Raw genomic sequence first — 26,431 nt, forward strand, 5'->3', positions numbered from 1 at the left:
AAAAATTGGCATGCCTACGTGAAAGCTGTTTAATAATTATTTGGCGACGTTACAAACGGCAAAAACCAGAAGACTAGAGGTATGAGCAGTTAGAGATTTCTTTTGATACTCATAGAAGCTTCAGCATAAGTTTCAGTCTCAATTTATTCTCCAGTAGATCTTAACGAATAACGTAAGAGCAAAAAAAAAGTGTGCATACAAAACGAGTAGTAAATGGTTACATTAAACTGCAATAAATAAATGGATGAAATATGAAAACATGTGTTTCTCCGAAATATGCTCGTAGTAAGAAAAAAAACTTCCCGCCAATGTCAGTCTCCGGTTCAGCCCGAAAAAACTTTAATGTAAAATAGTAAAATAAGACAAAAATTTCAAAGACTGTGTTCTCTCGGCGAATGAATATTTAGTCGAAAAAATACGACGTCGGGCTAGTAACCGGTGCCTGTTTTGTGGTTAGAAATCTTTCACCGGAGTGCTGCTACTTTGCACTCCTCCCTTCCGATTAACCGTAACTTTACTTTCAACTACTGTTGTAGGTGTACTTAAATAGAAAGCAAAACCTAACCTAGAACAAAAAATCCAATACAGCGTAGAGAACTACGGACAGATTACTCTGACGTGTAGTGTTGACCGAGTTACTCTGGTTACGCGACAAACTGCGATTGGTAATCATCGAGTGGTGATTGTTATCAGCCGTCAACGTGCTGTTGTTGCTAGTAGCAGTAGCACTAGTTGTTGTTGTGGTAGTGGTGTTGATTGTGGTGTGTGTAGCGTTACGCTGCGAGGCTGATGGGTGATCGAGTGCGGAATGTTTGCGTTTTTCGGTTGGTGGAATGCTCGAGTCGCCGGCAATGGAGACATCCCTGGACAGCTGTTCAACACCGCGACTACAGTTGACGATCGACATGGAAGCGCTAGACATGAGCTGATCGTACGAGTGACGCCGTTGGCGTATCAAACGTCTCCGACGGCGCCTTCTGTTTTCAGCCCGGTTATCGAAGTGATGGCTCTGGCTAATGGCGAAGTCGTTCTCGTCGTAACGCATTTCTTCACCGTCAGCGATCTCTCCTCCATTGCCATTCAGTATGCCAACATCTTCCGGGTCGATCTCGATCGAGTCACAGTGGTCGAAATACCATCCTTCAGGACTGCCCAACGCCGCCGCCCGTTGCAACGTGCGCTTGTTACTGTTTGTGCTGTTTTCATAATGGTCATCGTGATGGTTCAAATGATAATGATGGTGGTGATTAGTGGCAAGATACTCGTGACGGTTAACATCAACATCAACAATAACGATATCGTTCAAGTGCTCGTCAATACTGTTACTATAGGTACCGATAATGCCGTGATGGTGACCGTGCCCCGCTCCTAGTCCTCCTCCAACGCCTAGACTGCCGCCGCCACCCGAGCCCAAGATGCTGCCCGGGATCGGAGTCGAAGTTACAATCGGTGGGTGCATCAGCGTCGTGCCATCCGGTGCGTGACACAGCTCCAGGGAGCCACCGCGGGCTCCCAGGAACCACTCGGATCTGGTGCGCATCCGAGCTGCCTGCCGCTCGTGGACCTGCGAGGGACGTGTTTAAAGGTGGTGGTGGGAAATGTTGTCAAGGGTTTAGGAAGGATTCATTTTTTTTTTTGTTTTGGAAGAAGGTCGAGGACATGGATAAGAAAAAAACAGAGCAAAACAGAGAGGAGGCAAACGTTGAATGGAAACTTGTGGAGCTGCTGTTGAAGCTAAATAGGGTATCTTTGAACTAAAAGGATGAGGTTAGCGTGTTAAGTCTCAAGGTTTTCTCCATTTTTTCCGCAGTTGTTTTTGGCTTAGATTGCGATTCGCCGGAAGATTTATGAATACTATAACTATAACAATAACAACTATAGAACCACAAAAAAACTGACAAAACTAGGCCATTCCAATACTATACACTACAGTTAATATCGTAACCAATAACAAAAAGTTAATGTAACAGACTAGCTCAGATTAGGATCGAGACTATGGCGCTATTTTTTGTTTGTTGAAAGTGGCTATTTGGACGTTTCTAGCAACGTCGTCTTGGGCCTGTTTGATGTTTTCAACCATTTTAAGCATGTTATGTAGTGTTATCTCTGACGGAAAAATGACAAGACGCAACAATATTAGAAGTCCAAAAAACTCCTATTAACAATACAAGAACAATTGGAAGGTTGAAGCCGAGAATATTTGACGCAGAATATTTTTGATTACAAAAATAAAAACAGAGTCTCTTTTCGCTTAGCGCTATTATAATTGCCGCTCGAATCATCAACAAAATCCTGCTAGATTAGTATTCACAAATGTACATTCACGTGAATTTCAATCACCTACCTAAACTATTGTAATACCATTCACCTTTTCTACACACCGAGATGATGCCGAATGAACGAACTAAGCAATAATGGGTCGAGAATCAAAAGAAACAAAAGTAATCCTTCTTTTTTTACTTAAAAACCAATCTTTTATTAAGCTATTTACATCAGAATCCAATTGAGCATATAAAAATAGTGTCTTTACATCTCTCAAGTAAACTCAAAATAAGTGAAGTTTAAAAATTCGTACTCTGAGGTTCATACGTTAGCTAACTAAATTAGTATAATTATTATACTGTTTATTTTCTTCGATGCAATTTTTGTTAGATGGAAATGTTCTAGTTTAATTTCGCAAATGTATGAAGGTGGCATCGGTGTGATGTTGGATTATTTTCATCCCGAACCATCTCTCTAATATCTCTATTGCCACTTAAGTAACTTGTTAAACAAAAGACAATAAAACGCACAATCTCTTTGGTGCCAAAGTTCTGATGGATGTTTGTGTGTTGAGTACTAATCCTACTAGACTGTGTACGCCTAGAACCATTGACATTTCTACACAGTCCAAACCTAAGCAAATTATACCTAATAATACTACAACTATGGAGAATCAAAAATGTCAGTAAAATAAAATAAGCTTCAAACTACTCAAATCAATAAGCACCCGCCATACCCCGCAGTCTTAAATCTAGAGTGTTAGTTTAGGCACAGATTAAAATTGTTCTCGATCCCAGAGAATGATACGATTAAACTAGTAGATGTGTACCGGCTAAGCGCTAACAGGGTGTTTTGTAGGTGGAGTTAGAGATTTCCCGTGTGACTTCACGAATCGTATGCATATATAGAGAGTATATATAAGTATTTGATGCAGTAGCGCGAAAGAAAAAGTAATGGTACTAATCTTTCTTAGTACATGACCCTCACCTGAGGTAGGTAGGATAGGCTTTTGGTACTCTCGGCGTACCGATTGACCGCCCGCAGCTCGTCCAGTGTCATGTGGTGCTGCGAACCGGACCGGGTCGTAGACGAGGACGAGTGTGACGAAGACGAGCAGCTGGACTTCTGCACGTTGAAGATCCCGGGACCCTCGAGTGACACGGACAGGCGGGCGCAGGATTCGAGCAGCGAATGCTCTGGAATGATGCCAAGGGAGACGGCCGAATTGCCCACATTCGGGCCGCCCGTCGTCAGTAGGGCCGGTGTCGAGTGCGATTCCTCCTGTGCGACTGCGTTTCGAAGGAGCCAAGGGCGTCATTACAATGCGATGATGATCATGAAAGGATGTTTTTATGGCAACGATGATGATGATTATGATAATAATGATAACGAGTTGCATCCGAATGTTGATCCATTTGTTTTGCAGGCAGGTTTGATTCATACATGAATAGAGACACACGCGCAGTGTTAGGATCACACACAACGAACATTGTTTCGAATGAGTTTATGAAAGAAAAGAAAAAGAAAATGTTTAGATTAGAATGATGGCGAATATTACACACGCGAGAGACAATGACGGCATGGGTCTCAGTGTGTTCGAACTGAGATATCTCCACTGTTCTACACACTACAATTCAATGGTTACAATTAAGCGTTCAAACGTACTTAGGCCCCATCGTTCGCATTCACACTGCAGCCAGGTTTTCTCGGTTTCTAAAGCTAGTTTTACTACTCAGGTTCGGGGTGTTGGTTTTTGGATGTGTATGCGTGCGGTTGTGTCGATAATTTTTGTTATTGCACGTGGGTCAAAATACGTTCAATCCGGTGAGAGCAATTGCATAGTAAATAGAATTGAAGAAGAAACGGAAGAAAGGAAACAAAATAATCACCATTAGTTTTTTTTTGCGGTTTTTTAACGGCCGTTGAGGTTTTTTTCGCTATTGAAAGGCATTTTAAACTAAATATACTTAGCGTTGTATGTACAGACTGAATATGCACAAAAAATTGTACACATATTATAACGCTGTTTTACGAAACTAGTTATTTGTATCTATATGAGAATATTTCTACAATGCCAAAAACGATTACTCGATTAAAAGCAAAAACGAACTCAAAATATAAAACCGAACACAAAAAAAAAATCCAAATCCTACAAACCTAATTTTAAAACCTCAATACTTGAAAAAAGATAACAAACACAAAAAAATCTAAAACAACCAACTTACACGCATAGTTCTGCTGGGCCGTCTTCCCCCTAGGTGGCGGCGGATAGCGAAACGAACAGATCCACTCGTCCTGAACCCGCAGGACCCGACCGGTAACCCGGGCGTAGTATTCGTAGTTGTCCCGCCCAAACAGATCGTACGCGGCGAACTGCTCGATCATTTGCTTCATGATCTTGGTTGCCACCTGCAAGAAAGTAATCGACAGAACCAAACGGGTGAAAAAAAAGTTAACCGGATGCAACAATAACGACGACGTCTTTTGTGAGAGGGTGGCGATGTTGATGGCGATGATGACGATGGTAAATCGGAATGTGAAGGGAGATAATGTTTCCTACTCCGGAGATGGTCATGAAAGAGCGTGTTATCACGACAAGATTGATTAAAAATAAAGCCCTAGGAATGAGCACATAAGATTCGCTGAATGCTTAGCGCTGTCACTGCGGAGAGACATTTCAATTTGTATATAATTAAACCTGTATTATTATTTATCAATTTGTAGTAAGTGTCCTGAACAGCTCTTAGCGTTCATTCGGTGAAAGCATTCTATTCCTAAATGAATCGTCAAAAATACGTTGTAGATTCAGACCCGACTTCAATTCTCAACCCATCATTCACCAACAATTCGTTGGAAAAAAGCTATTAAAACTTTTCATTTTTATCGACATTTCTTATAAAAAAAAACTTTATCCATTTTATAACTGATCTATAGTAGATTGGAACGCAATCAAATAAAAAATTGGTTCAAGAATGGCGGGTTCGAATTTCCCTGCAACCTTACAGACTGTACGTCATTCAAAATAACCTGCTTGTATATTCAATATTGTGGACACTGAATCTCGACAAATTGAGGGCATTAACTTCGTGCAATTCTTCCGGCACAATAACAATCCCGGTTGTAAAAAAATCATGCGTAAACGTTCATCTTAGAATCAACGGAGGCGCTTGGTATGCTACGGTTGTCATCCTTGGTACATATTTTTGAAACAGAGCATAACTTTAATTTCCCTTGATTCAGTTTGATAAGACACTTCTTCCACGTTTATTCATGTTTTAAAGAAAACCCCAGAAACGTTGAAGCCTTAGATTAAATTGTATAATTGCTCGGGACCAACAGTTGAAAAAAAAAATTTCAACAGATGACGATTACAAGCTGTTCCCACGCATCATAGTTATCTCTGGTCTGGTAGATGTCGTACAACATCAATCTAAAAGTACGATGTTGGGTATGTTTAATGGCGTTTCATATGACAATGTTTCTGAAATTGTTACTTGGAGTGCAAACTTGTAGTAAGCACCGAAAAAAGTCCGACATTGTGAGCAATTCCGCAAAACAAACGGGCAACTATTTTAATCGACCATTGTAAATTTGGTTGAAACTTGTCATAGATGGACAAAAGATGACATTTTACGCAATTGGTTATTTTTTTTTTTTTTTGAATCACGACTCGTGTTTGACACACTATATAAAAATACTATGCGAAAAAAGTATTAATGATTACAAAAAGTTTTAGAGTCAAAATGTTTTGTTTAATTACTGTGACGTCTTCTGCAAAGTTGTAGATAATAATTTTGTCTTTCTTAAAAAAATATTCACTCCGGAAAACTTTTATTTGAGAATAAAATTTAAAAAATAATAATCGAAAAATGTTTATTTTTTAAAAGTCTATTTTTGAAAAAAAAAACTACAAAAGATTAGCTCAACATTGATGGCCGTCCGATCATGGAGAAATAAAAATCAAGTTAAAATTTCCCAGAAAAAATAAGGAAAATATAACCAGAACGTTAAGCGTGATTGGTAGACCGTCTTTAGCAAAGTTATAGACAGTAATTTTGTCCTTCTAGAAAATATTGCACCGTGAGGCAAAAAGTAGTTATAAGTTAAATAGGGTGAACGGCTTCGGCAGTGGTTTTCTGTAGTAATCTTATGCAGAAACCTGCCGAAGGAAACCACTGCTGAAGCCGTTCGCTACCCTATCTTGAATAACTCAGTTCTTATGAATCTAAACTTTTTTCCACAAAAACTGCACATTACAAGCTAAGCAAAAATTGTTTACTGAACTTGGAGAAAAAGAAACAAAAAAATTAAAATTTGTCAAAATAAACTAAATTTGATTTTGAAAGTGTAAAATTATTATCTACAACTTCGCCGAAGGCATCATACTGATCAAACAAACCTTTTAGATGCTAAAATGTTTTTTTTTATCATTAATAAGCACTCGGCGCGGGATATAATTCCAAAACTTGACGTTCCGGATTTTGTTCTGGCATAAATCAAACGTCGAGACTCATCAGAAATTTAATTTTTTTTTTTCATTTTTTATTTCTCCAAGTTCAGTAAACCATTTCTAATTAGCTTATAATATGCAATTTTTGTGGAAAAAACAATCAGATTATTAAAAAGTGAGTCATTTGAGATATTTAATTTATATTATACGCCGTGAGGTATATTTTACCGGGAAGGACAAAATTACTGTCTACAACTTTGCTGAAGACGTTATATCAATCGAACCAAACGGCCTGGCTTTCTGTTCTTTATTTCTCCATGATCGGGCAGCCATCGATGTTTAGCTAATCTTCTGTCGTTTTAAATGGAAAAATAGGTTTTTTAAAAATTAGTTTTTCTGATAAGGTGTCGAATGTCTTCGTCAGTAGTTTTCTTCGGCAGGTTTTTGCATGAGATTGCTGCAGAAAAGCTGCCGAAGAAAATTACTGACGAAGACGTTCGATACCCTATTCAATTTTCAATTTTTTTCCCAACATTTTTTTAATAGTTTATATTTTTTCAGAAAGACAATATAATTTCCTACAACTTTGCCTGAAACGTCACACAAATCAAACAAAGCGTTTCGACTCTAAGAATATTTGTAATCTTCAAAACTCTTTCTACAAAGCATTTTTACATAGCTTTTCAAAAACAAGTTGTGATTAAAAATAATAACCAATAGCACGAAATGGCATCGTTTGCTCATAGATGTCATCTATGCAAAGTTTAAGCCAAATCAAAAATGAATCAAAATTTAATCAATTGAAAAAAAGAATATTGAAATTGGGTTTTTTTTTGTGAAATTGCTCTTATGTGACATCCCTGTTTACATTGCACACTGGGCCAGGAATGAAATCTCGCGGAACGAAATTATTAGTGTCCTCAGGGTTTACTCAATCGGTTTCCGATCAACTACAAAATTTTTTGGAATACCTAGAACTTTAATGTAAAAGCTTAAACTAGTTTGCGATTTGACTGCAAAAGTGGCGCTTCGATACCTACTTTTTTCTCTTACACGCTAGAACTTAGCGGTGCTCGACAAAGTTGTGACACAATAAATTTTATAAAATTTTGCAGAAGACATAAAGCTTTTATCTTTTCATATTTCACATATCTATAAGTTTTTTCAAAATTTGTCTGAATTTCACGATTTTTTTTTTGATAATGCTTTAAATTCACTTAAATTATTTTTTTCAAAAATAAAATGAAAATTTTGATAAAAATTCAATAATTTTGTTTTTTTTTCCCCTAGTACAATAGTTTTTTTAGTACTTAGATGAAACTATGACTCAAAATCAAAAAAAAAAACAGCTTTGTGAATAAGTTAGGCTCGATTATCGGTTTTACCTATTATCGTCCGGGGGGTAAATGATGTTTCAGAGCGTTTATTTCTTGCATGATGGCTCATTTCGTTATTGTATGTGCATGATGCATGATGGCTCATTTCGTTATTGTATGTATTGTATGCCTTTCCTTATTGTATGTAAATTATAGTAGAAGCACTGCACTCATAAAAACGTATGGTGTTGGTTGTCTGTCAGTTGTGGTTTGTTATTGATGTGCGATGTAGCAATTTCAAACGTTTGAAATCGTGTGAATTTATAAAACCGTCGAAAGGTACAAGGAAACATCCTCTTTGAGGGACCCTAAAAATCCGGTCGGCAACGATTCACAAGGACACCGCGAGTCGTTAAAGTTGTGAGGGAACGTATCCGGCGAAAACTTGCCACTGAACTGAATATATCTATTGGATCTGGCACAATATTTTCGCAACTGGATGTGATTCCTGCAAGAAGCGTTAATATCACGGTGTTTCCGTTTCTTTTAAAAATTAAAAATTAAAAATTAATGACTGTCGAGCTCCCCAGATCTTATTTATTTTTTGCCTGGCGTTTCGGTGCGCAAAGCACAGGACGCACCTATGGACGAGTTGCCTCTACCTTAGTGACTGTTAGTGACTAGGCTCAAAATAAGCCCTATGCATTCAAATTGAGGTTCTAGCTAGGGGAACTGCCTCATTATTCATCTCATTAAGCCGATATTCACGAAGAATGCACGGATTGAACACTAAATTTCCACGAAATCATTGAAAAAATAAACTAAATATGCTTACGTGCTCTCATGAAATCGTGCAGCATTGTATATTAAGTAAAATTAGCTAGATTTATCCTGAATTTTGTAAAACAAACCATTTCACAACGCTCCCATATCCATTTTAAAACTTAAATCACTGCTAATATATAATTATAATTGATTCATCTCACGACGCCCCCATATTCATCACACTGTTAATCATGAATGAATCACATTATCACAAATGAACGTAGCCGCAGCCCGTCGTAGTAAGTTACCTAGATATCCGCTGCAGTTGTTTACGTGCAAAATTGGTAATCTAGGTAACCACTACAGTGCTGTAGATTTATGTCAATTATGTCGGAATAATTCAACATTTTCAGTATGATTTTTTTTCGTTTTAACAAAAACTGATTTGGAAACTTTTGATTTTCTTAAGCGCAGTGAAAACAGATGAAAATACATACAGTTGAAATTTAGGAATTGTAGAAATTCATCTCATATATTTCTGCTGATTCAAGCTTGTTTTAGGAAATTTGAGGTGAACATTTCAAAGATTAAAGTATTCTAAGTGCAGTGAGTGATTTTGTTTAGTGATTAAAATAAAAATTGGTCCGCTAGTGATGAAAAAAAACTTTGGTTGGCTGCTGAACGAGTACCGTTGTAGCCGTATAGAACAATGCGCAGATTTTGTTTTCTGAGGTAGGTAGGTAGGTAGGTGAGGATTGAATTAAATGAGTTTTCGAGTACAGATGCCCAACTATAATATCAAATTTAGTGCTTTTAAGTGAGTTTTTGAGGATTATACTTTATGAGGAACCTAACGTGAACTAAGAAGAATTCATTCCATGGATTAGCAGATTAGTTTAAGAAGAAAATATGCGTTTTTCCTGTTTCAATTGTGTTTTCATGTTGTATGAGATGAGTATATGGGCTGAGATGAATAATGGAGTAGTTCCCCTATACCAAGAAACGTTGTGGAAGATCGGAAACCGATTGGCTAAACCCTGGGAACGCTAATATCGTTCCGCTAGATTTCATTCCTGGCCCAGTGTGTAGTGAACATTTTCCTTTCGTATAATTTAGCATCGTTTAGGCAAAAAGTGTTGTATTTTTTATATATATTTAAAATATACAAATAATGCAAATAGCAATATGAAAATAATTTTAAAAAATTCCTCAGTGGTGCAATATAACCATAAGAAATCTAAGAACAAGCACAACATAGAAATTGAATAGTATTGTTGCAAGTTGGTATCTAGGTCAAGTTTACCTAAGCAACAATCAACAATCAATAACAAACAATAACGAGTGACAACTAAAAATTTGGAATTTTTTTCTACTGCTGTCAAAAAAGGCGGATGAACTCAAAGAAAAACTGATACACTTCTCTTGGGGATACATCTATTATGAACTAACAAAAAATATTTTGTTAGTTCATAATCGTTTGAGAAAGGTTCGTTACTGGCCTTTCGGAACAAGAGTGTTGTACAGCCTTCAAGTCCGCTTTTCGGATGCATCTCTTGATTTACCAATCAATTGTTCGTAATTCGTTGGTCTCCAGGTATTTTTGCACCGAAGCAATTTAAAGTTCCGAAGAAATCTTCGATTGGACGACCTTGAGGTAGATTCGTTTGGTTGCGTATTTGAGTCACCAATGGAGTTGAGTGGTTGTTCAGAAGTGGTTATTCAGAAGCGTTTGTGTTTTTTTTTGACGTAATGTGACGATATTTCATCTGGCTAAAACACATACTTTTCATTAGTATAGTGTTTTGACAGAAGTTGGAATCATAATTTTGTTGAAAATTCTTGTGCTGTTTATAGCGAGCTGTACACTGCACTTGCGAAATGCTCCCTGTTTCGACGCCACTTTGAACAGAACTGGGCATGCATAAACAAAACAAATAATACTAACATAAAGAGGAAAGAGAGAGCTTTCATATACGCCCATTTCTCTCTAGGCGTGTTTGTTTTGGAGTAAGAGAGCCTCTGAAAAATTCCAAACTTTTAGTTGTCACCCGTTAGATAAATGGAATTCGATCAAGTTACTTAAGAAAGGACCCGATTTTTAGAACAGATCGAAACGGAACACGTATACGTTTCATTCAAACTGCGTTTGACAACAAATCATCTACTCAAAAGTACATTGTAAATTCAACTGAGTTCGTTTTATAAATTTTCTAAAATACCTCAGCCCTTTTTTTCGAACAAGGTAGTTGAATCGGTTATGTAGTAATCAAGTCAAGGTTGTCTTTCGAGTTATATGAAATCACAAAATGCAAAGCGCAATCAAAGTGTCATGCAAATCTTAGATGGACGGGAGTAAGGCAAAAATAGCATTGTGGAGGTTTTGAGCTGGAAATAGTTTCTCACTTCTCATAACAGTTACAAACATTGTTTTGTAACACACGATAACAACTATAAGGGATGTTACAAATACCAGAATGTTCGACAATTCAATTCTCACGATTACTTGAGGTTCTATTCTAGGCCAAACGTGTGAACAATTAAATACTCCATAATGGATTCAACATTTGAATCTCGATCGTAGCATCATTGGTTGTGATAAAATAGTTAGAAATAAACGTAAAATAATAATAGAGCCTGAATTTTGACGAACAACTCAATGGAATGCCCTCTATTTTTGTCGCTAATAGATTACCATTTAAACAGTTATGTGATCAATAACAAAACAGACATAAAATAACACAACACAAAACAAATACACAAAAACAGTTTTGATAATTCAACACAATCCTACTAGCCGGTCCTGAATGGTCATTACAATTAAATAGAAATCTCTAGATAAACACGAAACAAGTCCTAATTTTCTACAAACCCATACCGACTAATCCTTATGTAAATTAGAAGAGAAATAGGCAATAGAAGAAGTATGAAAAAATAGTGAGTCTGCTTTAGTACAAAATAAAATAAAAGTAGAACCGTAGAGGTTAACAACAGTAACAGTTACAGACTATCAATCAACTGAGAGGGCAATAGATGCGGAAAGGAAAGCTCGCCGTTTTTCAAGGGACCCAGCTAAACAAACAGTGAAACAGCGTTAACCAACAGCTACATACAACTTAAACAGTATTTCATTAAAAGCTTTACGTAGAACTTACATTCACTTCCGCCTGTTAGTGTTTTTGTTTAGTGTGTAGTGTTTCGTTAGTACAACAATCGCAAGCAGCGCCAAAGTGCGACGTCACGAATTAGCGACGACAAAGTTCGTGGGTGATTGCAACAACATTTAACGTTCACATTGCCCGAGCAGAGAAAAAAAAAGAAAAGAGAATATTACAATTTTACAGCACTCGAGTCTTTGGTGTAATGTAACAAATTCAGAATTATAAAAAGAAAGATGAAAAGTACGTTGATGGCGATTTTAAAGATATTTTATGCGTCTCTGTAAATAATTATTTCTTTTCATGACCACAATCAACGATCGATTTGTCTTTATAGGTACTTACAAATCGAAAAAGTGTTGAATAGGGTACCGCTTTACTAGAGAAAATCGTCGATCAGGTACGGAAGCAATGAACCACAGGGAATTATACCGCCCAGAAGAGAGAGGTGATGAAAAACATTTTCCCTCGTTCGGAACCATGGCCGCAAAACGGTTTCCGGTCCAAAACGACGACGCGATAAACGATAAACAGTGCACAATTAGCGCCGGACGTTTTTGCGCATTACAAAACATTTCACCCATTGTTTGTTGCCGTCATCGTCGCCGCCGCCGCACCGATAGTTTCCCCATTTCTTTTCGCCTGCATCAGGCTCACCTTACCTCGCCACACCATCAGGTTGCTTTCTTCTGTAGTGTAGCAGCCATGTGCCTGAGCCGTTTAGTTTTCATTTTACTTTATTACAAAACAATCCGTGCAAAGTCAAGCAAACGGCAAATGTTTTTGGTTTTAGCGATGATGCAGTTGGGCAGTCAGTTCGCGGGGTGCATCGGTATACTTACTTTTGTGTAATGTCATTAGACGCTTGTCCGTTATGGTAAGCAAGATTTACAAAGTTACGAAGGGAACCCAATGACTGTACTAAAAATAAGTACGACTTTCTTGGAACATGCATTTGCTTACGTAGTATTTATCTACGCTGAAATCAGTAGGCGACAACAACTGCATTGAGAATCAGAACAACAGTTACGGTAAAACTATCCGACTAACGGCGGGCACGGACTGTAACCGACTGATTTCCTTCAACAAGTAGGTATGTGAAACTGTTAAACATATAATGCAAAGGGAAAATTTCTAAACGCAACCAACGCCAAAAAAAGCATTACCACTCCATGTACAATTCCAGCATTATCAGCATTGATCCTACTAAACAACCGAGAGCACATGCCGCAACATTGTTGCTGACCGCTTCTTGTGGAAGCATGAGGCGCGATTCCGCCGGTTCAGGTGGAGGGTGGTTTGCATCGGATGCGTGGCTGCTGATGCTGAAAACAACCGGCAGAAGGTGTGTTCATGCACACGATCGCGCTTGTGTTTCAATCTGATAACACTGGACCTGTTCGGAATGAGGCTAGGCTAGCAGAGCGAAGCAACTTTCGATTTTATTCTGCCGGCATGTTTCTGTTTGTTTTATGTTGCATCATTGTGAGCATTTGTTAACAGGAATTTCCGAAGATCTTATCGTGTTATTGTGTCAGGTTTGTTGTCACAGTCATTACACTCACTTCCGCATTTCTCCAATGCGAGAAAGTTGTGTCGCTTTTTTCTATGAATAGAAATGATCGGAAATCTATAGAGTAAATATGAGGTGAATTTTCCACTTAAGACTAACGTCCAGCATAATGATATGTAAGTTTCACGTTCTCTGGAAGTCTGTAAACGGAAGGCAAATATAATTCGTACCGCAGAGCGGTTAATGAGAACGAAGACTTGAAATAAAGGACCAGCATCACGCAGGATCGAGCAATCTGTGAATATTTAATACTCATACTGGGTACAATTATAACAGCGCTCGCGAAAGCTCTGAGAACCAGACCATTAGAAGGATCTGTAGATTAAACGTTCCATGCGTTTCGATGATTCGTGTCACACTGACCTACGATACTTCAGCATAATTTTCGAAAAATTGCTCATGCAAAACATTTTCTCATAACGTGAGTAAATGAAAAAAGCACACTAGAATGCAGTGGGAACGGTTTATTTTATTTTTTTTTTTTTTAATATTTTAATTTTAATTTAAATAAATCGTGGATTGCAAAGGACATGCACAATAATAAACCATAAAAACTGTCTTGAATCAGTCGAAATTTTCTCTTTTTTTTAAGAGTGAAGTTCCGGGTTTCCTCCGTTAGGTGAAAATATCAAAATAATCGTTGGATTGCTTTCTCTGTAAATGTGCAAATCACAAGAGCGCCTTTAAAAAAACTAGCACGAGATGATCGAGATGAAGTTTAAACTGTGGGATAATAACTCCGGGAACATGTAGGGTAGGTGAGCCAATTATGGCAAGTGCACCAGTTGTGGTATATCGCATAAACGCAATGGTACCAGCTATGGCAAAACTCCATTTAAACTCAGTAGGCCATAACTGGTACGCTTCCCCTATTTCAGTAACAATAACACTGTGCGATGTACTGACTATAGGCATAACAGTTCATTGTATTCCGTAAAAATCTAAACATACGTAGAGATTAGTAACAAATACCATTTTTTATAATACTTTTGCGATACTGAGAAGCATATTCATTCGGTGCATATGATAGGTAACGATATAAAAAGTGAATGATTAACTAGTGCTAAAGCAATGTTTTGAAACTTTAATTTCTGTGCACCTTTTAAAATTACGAACCTCGTGCGTGTTTTAAACACACAGAACACAACAGAATTTAGATGTTTCATTTTTCTTTTGCGTTAATGAGCGATTAATTTACAAATTATTCAATCATATGTGTTCTTCTGTAGTTTCTTCGTTCTTTTCCTCATTCATCTGTGGAATGTCCAAACCAATTTCTGGTTTGCTCTTTTCTGTCATTTAGAGGCGTTTTTCAACAATCAGGCTGAATTTAAATCATTTTTTGGTCTTTTCTTCGTAGTCTTTTCGTGACAGCAAATTTCAAAACTAATTCGGCTCTCACTGTATCGCACTGCTCTTCCTCCCCATAAGTTCGGTACACAGCCCAAGAGCCATTGATCAGGCTTGTCATATCTGCGGATTTTGACGTAGATCTACGGATTTTTCATGTACAGTACAGTAGATGGGTTTTGCCGTAAAAATATGAAAAAACCCGAAGAAATCCGTAGAATCAACGACAGCACACACTTGCGATGCCAAACGAGCTGTTATTTTTCCTTACGTCTGTTGGTTCTTCCACAGCTTCGTTACCTGCGTAACCTTTAGCTGTATGTGAACTCTCATAAATAACTTATTCATGAGGCTGTTATAGTAAAAAGAGAACCGAGTCGTCAGTATACTGCCCCTGTTTACATAGTTGATGTAAGAACCAAAATGACCAAATTGCACTTTTTCGTTGATTCAGCTTCCTTTCCCTAAGATACATACACTACAAACAAAAATAAAACCATTTTGTTCTGAAACTTATGAGAAATATTGGAAAAACGTTTAGGCGTAGTTACTGCCAATTGGTTGCAAAAACTGGCGTCACTCCATACCAGGTGCAATTTATTCGACTGTCTAAATACTGTCTGTTTGTCTAAGTTAAGTCGTTTAATTCGACAAATATTCCATGGGAGGGGTAAAGGGGAAAGTGGGATTGAATAATTGTATTGTATATTAATATTTTCACAGAACACTCAGCCTCAGGAAGGTGTAAAATCACTGTGTACTTTCCCCCTACTAGTGGATATTTGCATCAGATAAAATAATTAAAACGTGTGTGTATATTACGGTGGGTAAACTTAATCGATTTGCCAGAACGTTTTTAAGGGTCTATTTGGGGCCCCAAACAATCCTGACACTACCGGAAGTGGATTGATCGATAGCTCTCTAGAAAGAAACATGCGCAAAAGTTTTCCTATACTAATTTTCATACAAATTTATGTACATGCATATGTAATGCACCAATCAGAGGCACAAGTAATCCATATCCGGCAGGTTTTGCATTGTCTGGGGACCTAAATTGAACCAAAGAAAAACTTTGTCCTGGCTCTGTGCCGTCAAGTTTGCATTTTTCCATGTAACTATTACCCACCTGAGCGTAAATGTAAGTCTTTATGCATGTGTTTGTGTGTGTGTATGTGTGTGTGTGTGTTTGTATGTGTGTGTGTGTGTTTGTGTGTGTGTTTGTATGTGTGTTTGTGCGTGTTTGTCTAATTGAAACTGCCGATGGACAATAGCTGACGTTTGACCGAAACACGATTGATAAAACTAAATCAACTGCCAGGCAGAGTAGAAAGTAGTCAAGTTTTTACGCCAAGCTATGCGAACAATCTGCGAGAAAAATACATGTTTATTCGCATAAACTGGCGTAGCGGTTTTTCTGGATCAATTACCACGGGCTGACTCGTATAATCCATGGGGCCTCTTTTCAAACATCAATCTTCATAAAATTGACAGACTATTTTGTTGAAATTGTATCTCAATATAATATTTGGGTTAAAATAACAAAAACGCGTTTTCCTCGCAATGATGGTGTTGGTTGTTACGTCAACTATGTAAACAGGGGCAGTATAGTGTCGCATCACAGTACTTTTCCGAAGCCTGCTCGTTAGAGTTACTTTATCATTTGAATCAAATTTAGGTCATTTTCTGTTTTTTTTTGTTTCCTTTTTTGGATTCTAGGAGCGTTCTCGAGCATTTTTAGTTATTTCAGAATAGTTCACTTTATCCGTTTTTTTTCTCATAAGATTTTATTATATATGTCTAAATGAAAATTTTTCTTTTTACGAAGCCCTTTTCAGCTCTCTTTAGCATTATTGATAGGGGAAGTGGTTTTCATACAACAACAACACTAGGAACGCGGAGGACGCTAGAACACCACACTTTTTATTTAGTACATCACATAACTCTCTGTTGTACAAAGGAATTAACTTTTTCAATACGATGCCCAGACAAGTGAAACGTGCAGCAACAATGGCGGAGTTTAAAAGGCTTTGTATTTCACACATAAAATCTGTTTTGTAGACATATTTCAACGAATTTTTTGTAAATTAATGAAGAAGATTGTAATATTTAGGTATTTTCTTTCAAATTTATCTGGTACACTAAGTAATTATGTTCATTGATGATGATGGATTTTTGTTTGAATATAGCTGATAATATTAAATAGTAGAGTTAAAAAATGAGTTGACTACACATGTTTAAGCCACGCGCGCGTAAACTGACATAGACAACCTGGATACTGAGTACATCAGGGTTAAACCCCTGAAATTGAAACAAAAGGCATATCGGGTTGATAAGTTGCTTTTTGGTTTGTAATAAAGGTTTTTTTTTATTCTCGCTTATTTTCCGTCGGTCTATTTCCGCCACTGTTGTGGCCAATTACCGACGCCCAGGGAGGCGACTCCACACCCAGGTTCCTAACTCACGACCCGTTTATTAACGGACCGGCGCCAACGGCTTTACTTCCTCATGCGATGAAAGGCGTGATCCCAGAGATTTTTCGCCTCAGAAAATCTCCCGGTGTCGGCTAGGATTGAATCTAGACCAGTTGGGTTGGTTGTGAGTGGATCACGCCACCTCACAACCATCGACACCTATGTCGGCGGTGGGATTCGAACCCAGGCGTCGAGCGTGGTTGGCGGAGACGTTACCAACCACACAAGCCCCCGCTCATGTAATAAAGGTTGGTTTTTTTAAGAATTTGGTTTTTCTTTTAAAAAACGCATAAAAATTACAAAACTGTATGAAATCTTTATTTGAGCCGATAAATTGGTTTATGCCATTTACTTTTTGAAGATAATTTCATTCAAATGTTGGCCACGGCTACGTTTTAAATGGGCCATACGAAAAGTCCAATTTTGGGTCACTTTTTCGAGCATTTCGGCTGGTATCTCGCGAGTAACACGTGTAATGTTGTCTTCCAAGGCTGGAATTGTTGTTGGCTTATCCGCATAGACGAGAGACTTAACGTAGCCCCACAAAAAATAATCTAGCAGTGTTAAATCGCATGATCTAGGCGGCCAATTCACCGGTCCATTTCGTGAGATAAATTGCTCACCGAACTCATTCCGCAATATGTCCATTGATTCGCGCGATGTGTGGCACGTTGCTCCGTCTTGCTGAAACCACATGTCAACAAGACCCAGCACTTTCATATCCGGCAAAAAAAAATCAGAAATCATCGCGCGATAGTGAGCGCCATTGACCGTAACGTTGCGATTTTGAACATCTTTGAAGAAGTACGTGGAACCAATGATGCCTCCAGCGCGTGAACCGCACCAAACCGTGCATTTTTCTGCGTGGCTTGGCGATTCTTGTATTGCCTCTGGCTGCTCTTCGATCCAAATGCGGCAATTTTGCTTATTAACATACCCATTTAACCAGAAATGAGCTTCGTCACTAAATGATCGTAATGCGCGAAAAACATTTTTCACAGAGGACGAATTTTGGTAATAAAATTCGATATTTTGTAAGCGTTGTTCAGGCGTAAGTCTGTTCATGATAAAATGGCAAACCAAACTGAGTACATTGGACTTTGACATCTGTCAGAATTCCCGCGTGAGCTGTCAAATCTGAATGCACGAAAAACCAAATAGCAAAAAATCACCCTTTATAAAATTGTAATATCTCAGATCCCCGATAAGATATCAAGGATCTTTTCTATGTAAATTCTCATCGTGAATTCCAGTAAAAAAATTCTGTTTTGGATTGAAAATTTGATTTGTATGTGTTTAATGGGTTTTATCTAAAAATTAAGGGACAAAATTTCCTTTTTTGCAATGTTAATGGGCGCTGTGAGTGAAATAACTCAATGCAATGTTGAACCAAACCATGCAAAATTTTTAAAAATTTCCCCAAAAATAAAAACAATATATGGAAAAATGTGGGGATCGAACAGAATCGCAAAAAGTGCAAAAAAAATTGTTAAGTAGCTTTGGAAAGTCATTTTTCCATAAATGTTGAAATAAAAATTGTTGAAACGCATATTTGCTACTTAAGTTAATCATTTTACTAGTAGGTGGCGACTAGGATGGTCCTAATTAAGTCGCAGCGGGTAGCAGCAGTGGCAGTGTCAGCAACAATCAGCATCATATCTGTTTTTAAATTGAACAACAAACTGTCCTTTTCTCGTTTTGCGCTAGAATTGAAAGTGGATTGTTATTTTCACCTGCATACACTCTGACTGTTGAAACTTGTTTGCACCGCATAGTGTTTGTTCCTGTCGTATTTATATGTGCAATTTGAAATTTGCACTAAATTTTAAAAATATTCATTACAAGTGATATATATCAAACAATCTTATGTAGTTCTACGTCAACCTTGCAATCGTGGCTTTGTATACAACCCTTCCATTTTTAACAAAAATTTCCTGCAACATTCGAGATCAAGTTTTTTTAGTCTCTTCCATCTTCGAAACCATTTACAGTAAAATTTGGAAAAAATTTCTATCTTGCTCTTTTTGTTCTTTTGGTGCGTTCTGCAGCCTAACTTTCATTTGACTTTATCATTTATTGGCTTTGGTCTTTTGTAATTCTTTTGCTGGCATTTCAAGTATTTTATATATTTGGAGGTAGTTTTTTAAAGGCTAAATTTGTATGGGGATAGTTTTGTTGTGCCTTTTTTGGTCAAGGTTGTTTTGGTATGAAATTTGTTTTGTTATTCTTTTGCTGTTTTTCATGCATTGGATTTGACTAATTTTGTACACATTTATTGATTGAATATTTTCCTTTTTGGTCTACTAGATTTTAGGGAGGTTTTCAGTGTGAATTTTAAAACGTTCTACAGATTTTTACATTATTTTGTTTTACTAAATTAAATCAAAGGGAAATGAAATTTATATGACTGTTTTGTAATCGACTGCATATAGTATGAAGAAACGCCCGCTCTTGCAGACAATTTATCAAAATGAGAATTCTACTATCCATTATCACACTAATTTCAAACTATTCTCGTTACCCCAAAAAACCGTGAAAGTTTAAGTGCTAGCACAATTCTTAGTTTTCATGAGGCTCACTCGAGTCTAAGCAAACCTCTAAGTTTATTGCCCTGGCTTTTTATCTACAATCAATCAATCAAATCGAATTACATTCTCACACAATTTAAATTCCTCATTTGCTCGGTAAAATGAACCGAAGGCGAAATGTTATTAGCAAACAATCGACTATTAACTAGCTTTCATCGTCATCATTTCGGCTGCAAATAAGTTATTGAAATAGGCGCAGAGAACGCAAAAGGTAAGAGCGAGTACAAATTGCTTCGCAGTCTAGCATCGTACGTCGTCGTTATCAAACGTTAACCCTCAATTTCTCATATCCAAATTTCACACCTGAACGCACTTTGATTACAGCTAATATAAGCGCACCAATCAAATGTAGCACCGCTACTGGCGGCGGGCGCCATCTGTCGCCGGCTTGCAGCGCTTTCGGTGCCGAATTCATCACATCCAACATCGACCAAAATAACCATAATTGCTTCTGGCCGAAGTTTACCTTGCAATATCATGACAGGTGTGCAGCATTTTCAATTAACTCTTTTTTTCATTTTCTGCTACTTTTTTACTTCATTACACCAACTGCTTCACTGTTGAAATATTGTAAATTTAACAGAAAGCAAGATTATTTTGCCTTTGTCTCTTTCACCAATCGCTCGGTAGTTATAATAATAAATAAACCGTTAACAGCAAATTATGTAAACTGACCGACATCATGAAAGTATTGATTTGAATTATTTCGTTTCGTAGAACCGATTGTAGACCCAGCGGCAGCAAAACTGGGAAAACCAAACGCCCGAATAATATATATTTTGGCAGCGAAGCAATTAAAATTTCGCGCTCATTTGTTTCCCTTAACCAAGTTTTTACTTTCCAGGAGGTGAAACTATGCAATCACCCCCAATATTGCGGATTTTTGCACACCAGGTCAGCAATGCTGATCGTAACTAAATACCGAGTGAGAGTAAAATGATGCCACGAGAGATTCGACTTCAATCATTGAATTATGCGCCAGACAAACGCCCATTCTGCAGCAAAAAAAATCGAGCACAACGACTCCCACAGAAAACTGCCTGCTTCCGGAATGCATTATGAAGGGGTATTTGGGGCTGGTTAGCGTATGCGGTGATCTCTTTTGCTGTACCGTCACCCGGTGGTCACCTACCCTACATAACAACCTTTTTCGATCAGTTCATCGTCGCCGGTTTTTTTTGTTAGCTAATGTATTACGCGAACTCTATTTTGACCATTTTGTTTCGTTCGATCCGCGTCGGTAAATATGCCCTTTACGAACAGTACATCGGTACGGTAGGCAAATGATGCAACTTTTTCCGCCCATCGCCGGCATCCCAGCGTCAGCGGAGCGAATCCAGTCGACACCAAAATAAGTGAGAGTCATAAAAAATCCGAATAATAATGCACGCTGTAATCATGGCCACCGCCGGTACGGTGGATCACTGTGGTGCAACCAGTCAGTGGTCTAGAAAATATTACTGAACAACAACAACAAAAAAACGGTGTGTGAAATTGCCCATGATTAACGATTTCCGTCCATCATTAAGTGAATTAATAGCCGTGTGAGTCGATTGAAAAGGGCATTTGATTTGATGGGAATTTAAAGCAAAAATCAATTCTATAGGAAAACCTCATTTTTTGCGGAAAAAGGAGGGGGTGGGTGATATGTGCTGACTTCGAAATCAAGTTAAATTGATTTTGGAACAAAAGCTCTCTACTAAACAATGGAGTTTATAAATTATACAGCGCTAGCGGAAATTCGCTTTTGATGTGTGTTGCAGCGTGTTTTTGTAATAGTTTACGCAAAAGAGATCACAGCACGTGCCTTCGATAGGCGAAAATGTGATTCTAGTAGCCGAACGAGCAGCAATTCTGACGAATTATGGATCACTGGGAACTTCCATGAGATTACAAACTAAAAGGTAAGAAAAAAGATGGTTTTCTAATTGATCACTCTTGGTCTTTGCCAATGAACTGGCTGTAGCCTCTCAGATGCCAACGAAACTTTGTAACTGTGAAGACAAAGACAATATCTGAGTATTTTTTCGCACTACATTTCCAAATTCAAAAAACTAACACAAACTATTTGAAACTATTTATAACTGTCTTCTGTTTCACAGAAACAAAACTAACTTAAAAACGACAAGTATAACCTGAATTACATGTATGAGACATTTGAAAAATTGACAGAATTTTCATTAAAAAAATGAATGAATTCGCCTTTCCCAAATACACGCGCTCAAAATACAGAATGACCACACTCAAGTGGAAAATTACTGTCCAAATAAGGCAACCAAACTTTCTCAGCAATGCACTGTGGTACGAGAGCTCAAAATCGTGAACTTTTTTCATTTACTTTACAGAAACTGATTTAATTGACATACTCAGAAAAAATTTAGTATATAAAAAGCCTCGAAGAATGATGATAAATTCAAGTTCAAAACACCGCCGCCTGCGGCTCTGTAAGATTTAAATTTCCAGTCTTGCACTTCAAAGAAATGGTATTTTCAGCAAAGTTAGAGATAATGTTGTCAAGAAAAACATTACTCAAAACACACAAGTAATGTAATCAAGAAAATTAATTAACGTTTTATCCGGAATAATATAACGATCAATCACTTGACAATTTTTCAATTTTTCTAACTCATAGTTCAATGAAAACATCACGTGGAAACAAAATGTAAAATGTTGAATGTAGAATGTAGAATGTAGAATGTAGAATAGCGATCCAATTTGTTTGAAAATGGAGTAAATTCCCTAGAACTTTACTTTTATTTCAAAAATAAACATTCGAATCAAACTTGACTGTTGTAAAATTAATCCATTCCAAAATTAAAATCTAAGTATCACTGTGATTGCGAATCATGCATTAAATAGTTGGTAATCTTTATGCAATAAAGTTTTAAAACCTGATAACAGCTTTATCCCTAAAAACTGCTATCAGATCACTGAATTAACCCACTAGTGCCCAGTGCCACCTTTAGACGGTCTTTAGTTGAACTTCTAAAAAACTTCAATAAATACTTAAAAAATGTTTATAAAGATTCATAGTGATTTTTCCGAAAGCCGTCTAAAAATTAATTTGGGCACTAGAGGGTTAAGGTATTTAATTACAAAAAATAACGTCAATGCGCACTTTGTCATAGATTGACCAAATGAAAATAATCCAACGACAAACTTACTCCTAAAGGAAACACACCCCTGTGGCAGAACTAAATCAAACTAGCAGCAGTCAAGCCTCGCAATCAAAGCGACTTACTGCGAACTGTTGAGTACACGGTTGCATATTCGAAGATTACTATGAGCAAACAACGTTCCGATCTTCACGCCTCACCGGACAGCCACCAAGTGCTATCGGAGACGTGTTCAGTCAGGTGTCACAAACTGCGGAGGGCATGACCGCTTCCAGATCTTACATAAAAACCGACCGAGCACGGCAAGGTGTGGCTAGATGACACCTACTCCGTTGATACGGGCACTTCACGAAACAGTAACTCTCGAATAACATGACCTTATAATAAGAGAACAGTCCAGTCTGACGGGACGGGAGTAGGTTTACAGCACCAACCTTGTACCGCAGTACGTCCTCCATCCGGGCAGTTTTGCCATCACTGACGCAGGACTGGAAGAAGCTGGGCGCCACCGAAACCCCGAGTGCCTCGCTGGTCATACCGGTGCCAGCCCGTTCTGAGTTGCTGGCTATCACCCGAAATGTGCCAAACAGCAGCACCAGCAAACGCTGCGTGTGGCCAGGCAGTGACATTAGTAACCTGCAAGGAAGAAGAAAAGAAAGAAAGAAATGTATTTACGTTCCATATAAACAATCGAGTCATACTGTTTGTTGAAAAATTAATTATATTTATTAGTATAATGCCACTCGTGATCTGCTGAGTAGGTGCGAAATTCGGAACTGCTATAATGTTAACCGTGACAAGTGTTCCCTAGAATTAAATAATCGATCATCATTCAACAATTCACAATTCTCTTCCGCACTAGGAAACACATGTCACACATCTCTAAGCGCGAGTCCCGTCAAAGACGTCATGTAGTTATCAACAATTACCTTCGTATCTTTGACCCATCACTGCAAAGTGTACGATAAATTTGCTTCCGATCGTTCGACACCCCACTCGGCAAGAAGAAGTGCACAGCAAACGTGTTTATGCTGTAAACAGCAGACAATACCGGTTGATAAGATTAAAAATGACATCGACCATTCCGAAGGTGTTGTTTTTTTTGTTATACCATCCACCGACGCTGTGGTAATTAAACCATCGTGAAATCACGCGCCACTTCAAACCCGCAAATCAGAACATTGTCTCCCGCAACTATTGAATCACGTTTCCGGTTCTCGAAGTCAATTTCATCATGCATAGTAAGTCTGGGGGCACTCTTTGGCGCCGAAGATCAAACTTACCGCGACGACTGCGGCGAAAACGTGTCCAGCCGCCCATTCATCATGCTCTCCATGTTGGGAAGCGCCGCCGCCCAATTCCAGTCGCGCAGACGGAGAGACGTGCCATGATTTAAATTGGTACAACTTTCCGTACGCATTCGCTACGAGAACAATTGGATGGTGTATTCATGTCTGCTTTCCTCGAAATCGGTGATTCATTCTTCGGAAATGTTCAGTGCCCCTAATGGCTACTTAACGCGCGATTGCGTCTTTATCGAATAAACTGATGATGCATTCTAAAATTTTGATTCCGACTTGCGTCACGAAAACTTGGAAGTTTTGAAATAGTAACAACTCAGACGCACTTTGAGGACACCGTAGTTATTCGAATTTAAATCGATTCATAATGGTTCTGTGAAATAGCCGAAATTCGATCCATTCATAGAATGGCGAGATTTCACATATGCACTGAGTTTTTTTTTTTTTTCAACCATTCTCCATTGATGTCGTAATCAAATCTTACGATTTAAACTAATGATACAACACTTGGATATACTAATTTGCTAGGCTGGCTAAAGCTGTGGACCATTTCGAAAATGGTAATCTTCGATGCAGTTGGCAGTGATGTACAACTTCGAACTTCAAGTACAAGTCAACAACCATTTCCAAGGTATGCAATTGCGTCGTTTATGAATAGCGAAAATAGGAGAGTACCCAAGTTACTACCTTGGGGCACACCTAAACTATTAATGAATAAGCCTGAAGTCGGTCCATCTATACTTACAGCCAATTTTCTTTCCCATAGATACGACCAAAGTCACCCAGCCAAGACAGAAAACCATCCGATTTTGCTCAATTTAGCTAGCAATTGGAATGGTCAACTTCATCAAATGCCGGCTTAAGATCAGTATAAACTGCATCCAGTTGTCGCCCCTTTCCTATCTGAACTACAGGTGCCACAGGTGTGGATTCCAAGTTATCCTTAACTGCACCAGAATAGACTCCAAACACTGTATAGAATAACTTAGTTATATAAACTTATCATAGAAACAACACCTACATAAATAACTACAAATTCAACATGGAACTATATATAAATGATAAATCTAAATAAATAACTCTTGGTCAATCGAGCTTAAGATTCGATTGAAAACTTTGAGTTTGCTGTGTTTTGTAGAGATGGTCGGGTTTGATGTTTTCAAACCCGTACCCGACCCGAACCCGAATTTTTTTTTCGGTCGAAACCCGAGCCCGACCCGAACCCGAAACTTTTTTTTTCCGTTCAAACCCGAACCCGACCTGGACCCGAAAATTTTATTTCTTTGAAACCCGAACCCGAAATTGTGTAACCCGAACCCGAGATTTCATAGATTTTATAGTCGGGTTTCGGGTTTTCATACCCAAACCCGACCTGAACCCGACATTTTCAAACCCGAGCCCGGCCCGAACCCGAAAATATTTTTTTCACAAAACCCGAACCCAACCCGTACCCGACATTTTCGAAAATTTTCAAACCCGAACCCGGCGGGTACGGGTCGGGCTCGGGTTTCGGGTTTAAAATCCCGAAACCCGACCATCTCTAGTGTTTTGCTATTCTTGTTCTCGTTTTTGCGCCTTTCACCATGCGCGGGAAATTCTGAATGTACGTTATTGACATAGGCAAGGATGATTGGACAATTTTTAAATCCCAAAGAGTAGATTTTCTTGATTTTTTTTAGATAACATCAGATCTCGGCGTTTCATGCATATCCAAGACATTTGACAAAGAAAAAATCATCATCGAACATTTCATAAACTACTATCGGTGCTTTTTATTCATCGGTGAAACATTGGCCGCTTTGCGGCATGATGAAGTCCAATTGATTTGTTTTTGAGTCCTACCTCTGGACAAAATTCGAAAAGTCGATTCCTATTGACTTCCTACTGAACATCTTTGAATTTGACTGCATTTTGGGTTCAAAACACAATAAAATGTCGAAGATAAAGATGTAGTAAATAAAATATCTTCTAGAAGAAGCTTAAAAAAATAACTACGTTTTATTAAAAGTATATGAAAACTAAATTTACTCAAACGTTAACCTCGCTTTTTTGAAGTAGAATACTTCTCTCAGGAAGTTCGGCTA

The 26,431-nt window shown here is 38.0% G+C and overlaps 1 protein-coding gene across 9 annotated transcripts in view; it reads right to left on the reverse strand.

Annotated features, from left to right (window-relative positions):
• The window catches only part of LOC129719459 (uncharacterized), a 93,445-nt gene that overhangs the window by 4,116 nt on the left and 62,898 nt on the right, over positions 1–26,431 (reverse strand). For 6 of the 9 annotated variants that reach the window (XM_055670780.1, XM_055670778.1, XM_055670783.1 and 3 more), the window contains exons 3-8: positions 23,481–23,682; positions 11,946–11,957; positions 4,488–4,671; positions 3,928–3,990; positions 3,250–3,551; positions 127–1,564 (exon numbers count right to left, since the gene is read on the reverse strand). In XM_055670780.1, coding sequence (XP_055526755.1) covers positions 566–1,564; positions 3,250–3,551; positions 3,928–3,990; positions 4,488–4,671; positions 11,946–11,957; positions 23,481–23,682 — 1,762 coding nt within the window. In that variant the 3' untranslated portion in view covers positions 127–565. Of the gene's footprint in view, positions 1–126; positions 1,565–3,249; positions 3,552–3,927; positions 3,991–4,487; positions 4,672–11,945; positions 11,958–23,480; positions 23,683–26,431 lie in introns of those variants that run through there. The other 3 variants (XM_055670788.1, XM_055670786.1, XM_055670787.1) reach the window with 3 other exon arrangements.

Source organism: Wyeomyia smithii, chromosome 2, assembly GCF_029784165.1.
Source record: "Wyeomyia smithii strain HCP4-BCI-WySm-NY-G18 chromosome 2, ASM2978416v1, whole genome shotgun sequence".
In the NCBI taxonomy this organism is placed as follows: Eukaryota; Metazoa; Arthropoda; class Insecta; order Diptera; family Culicidae; genus Wyeomyia; species Wyeomyia smithii.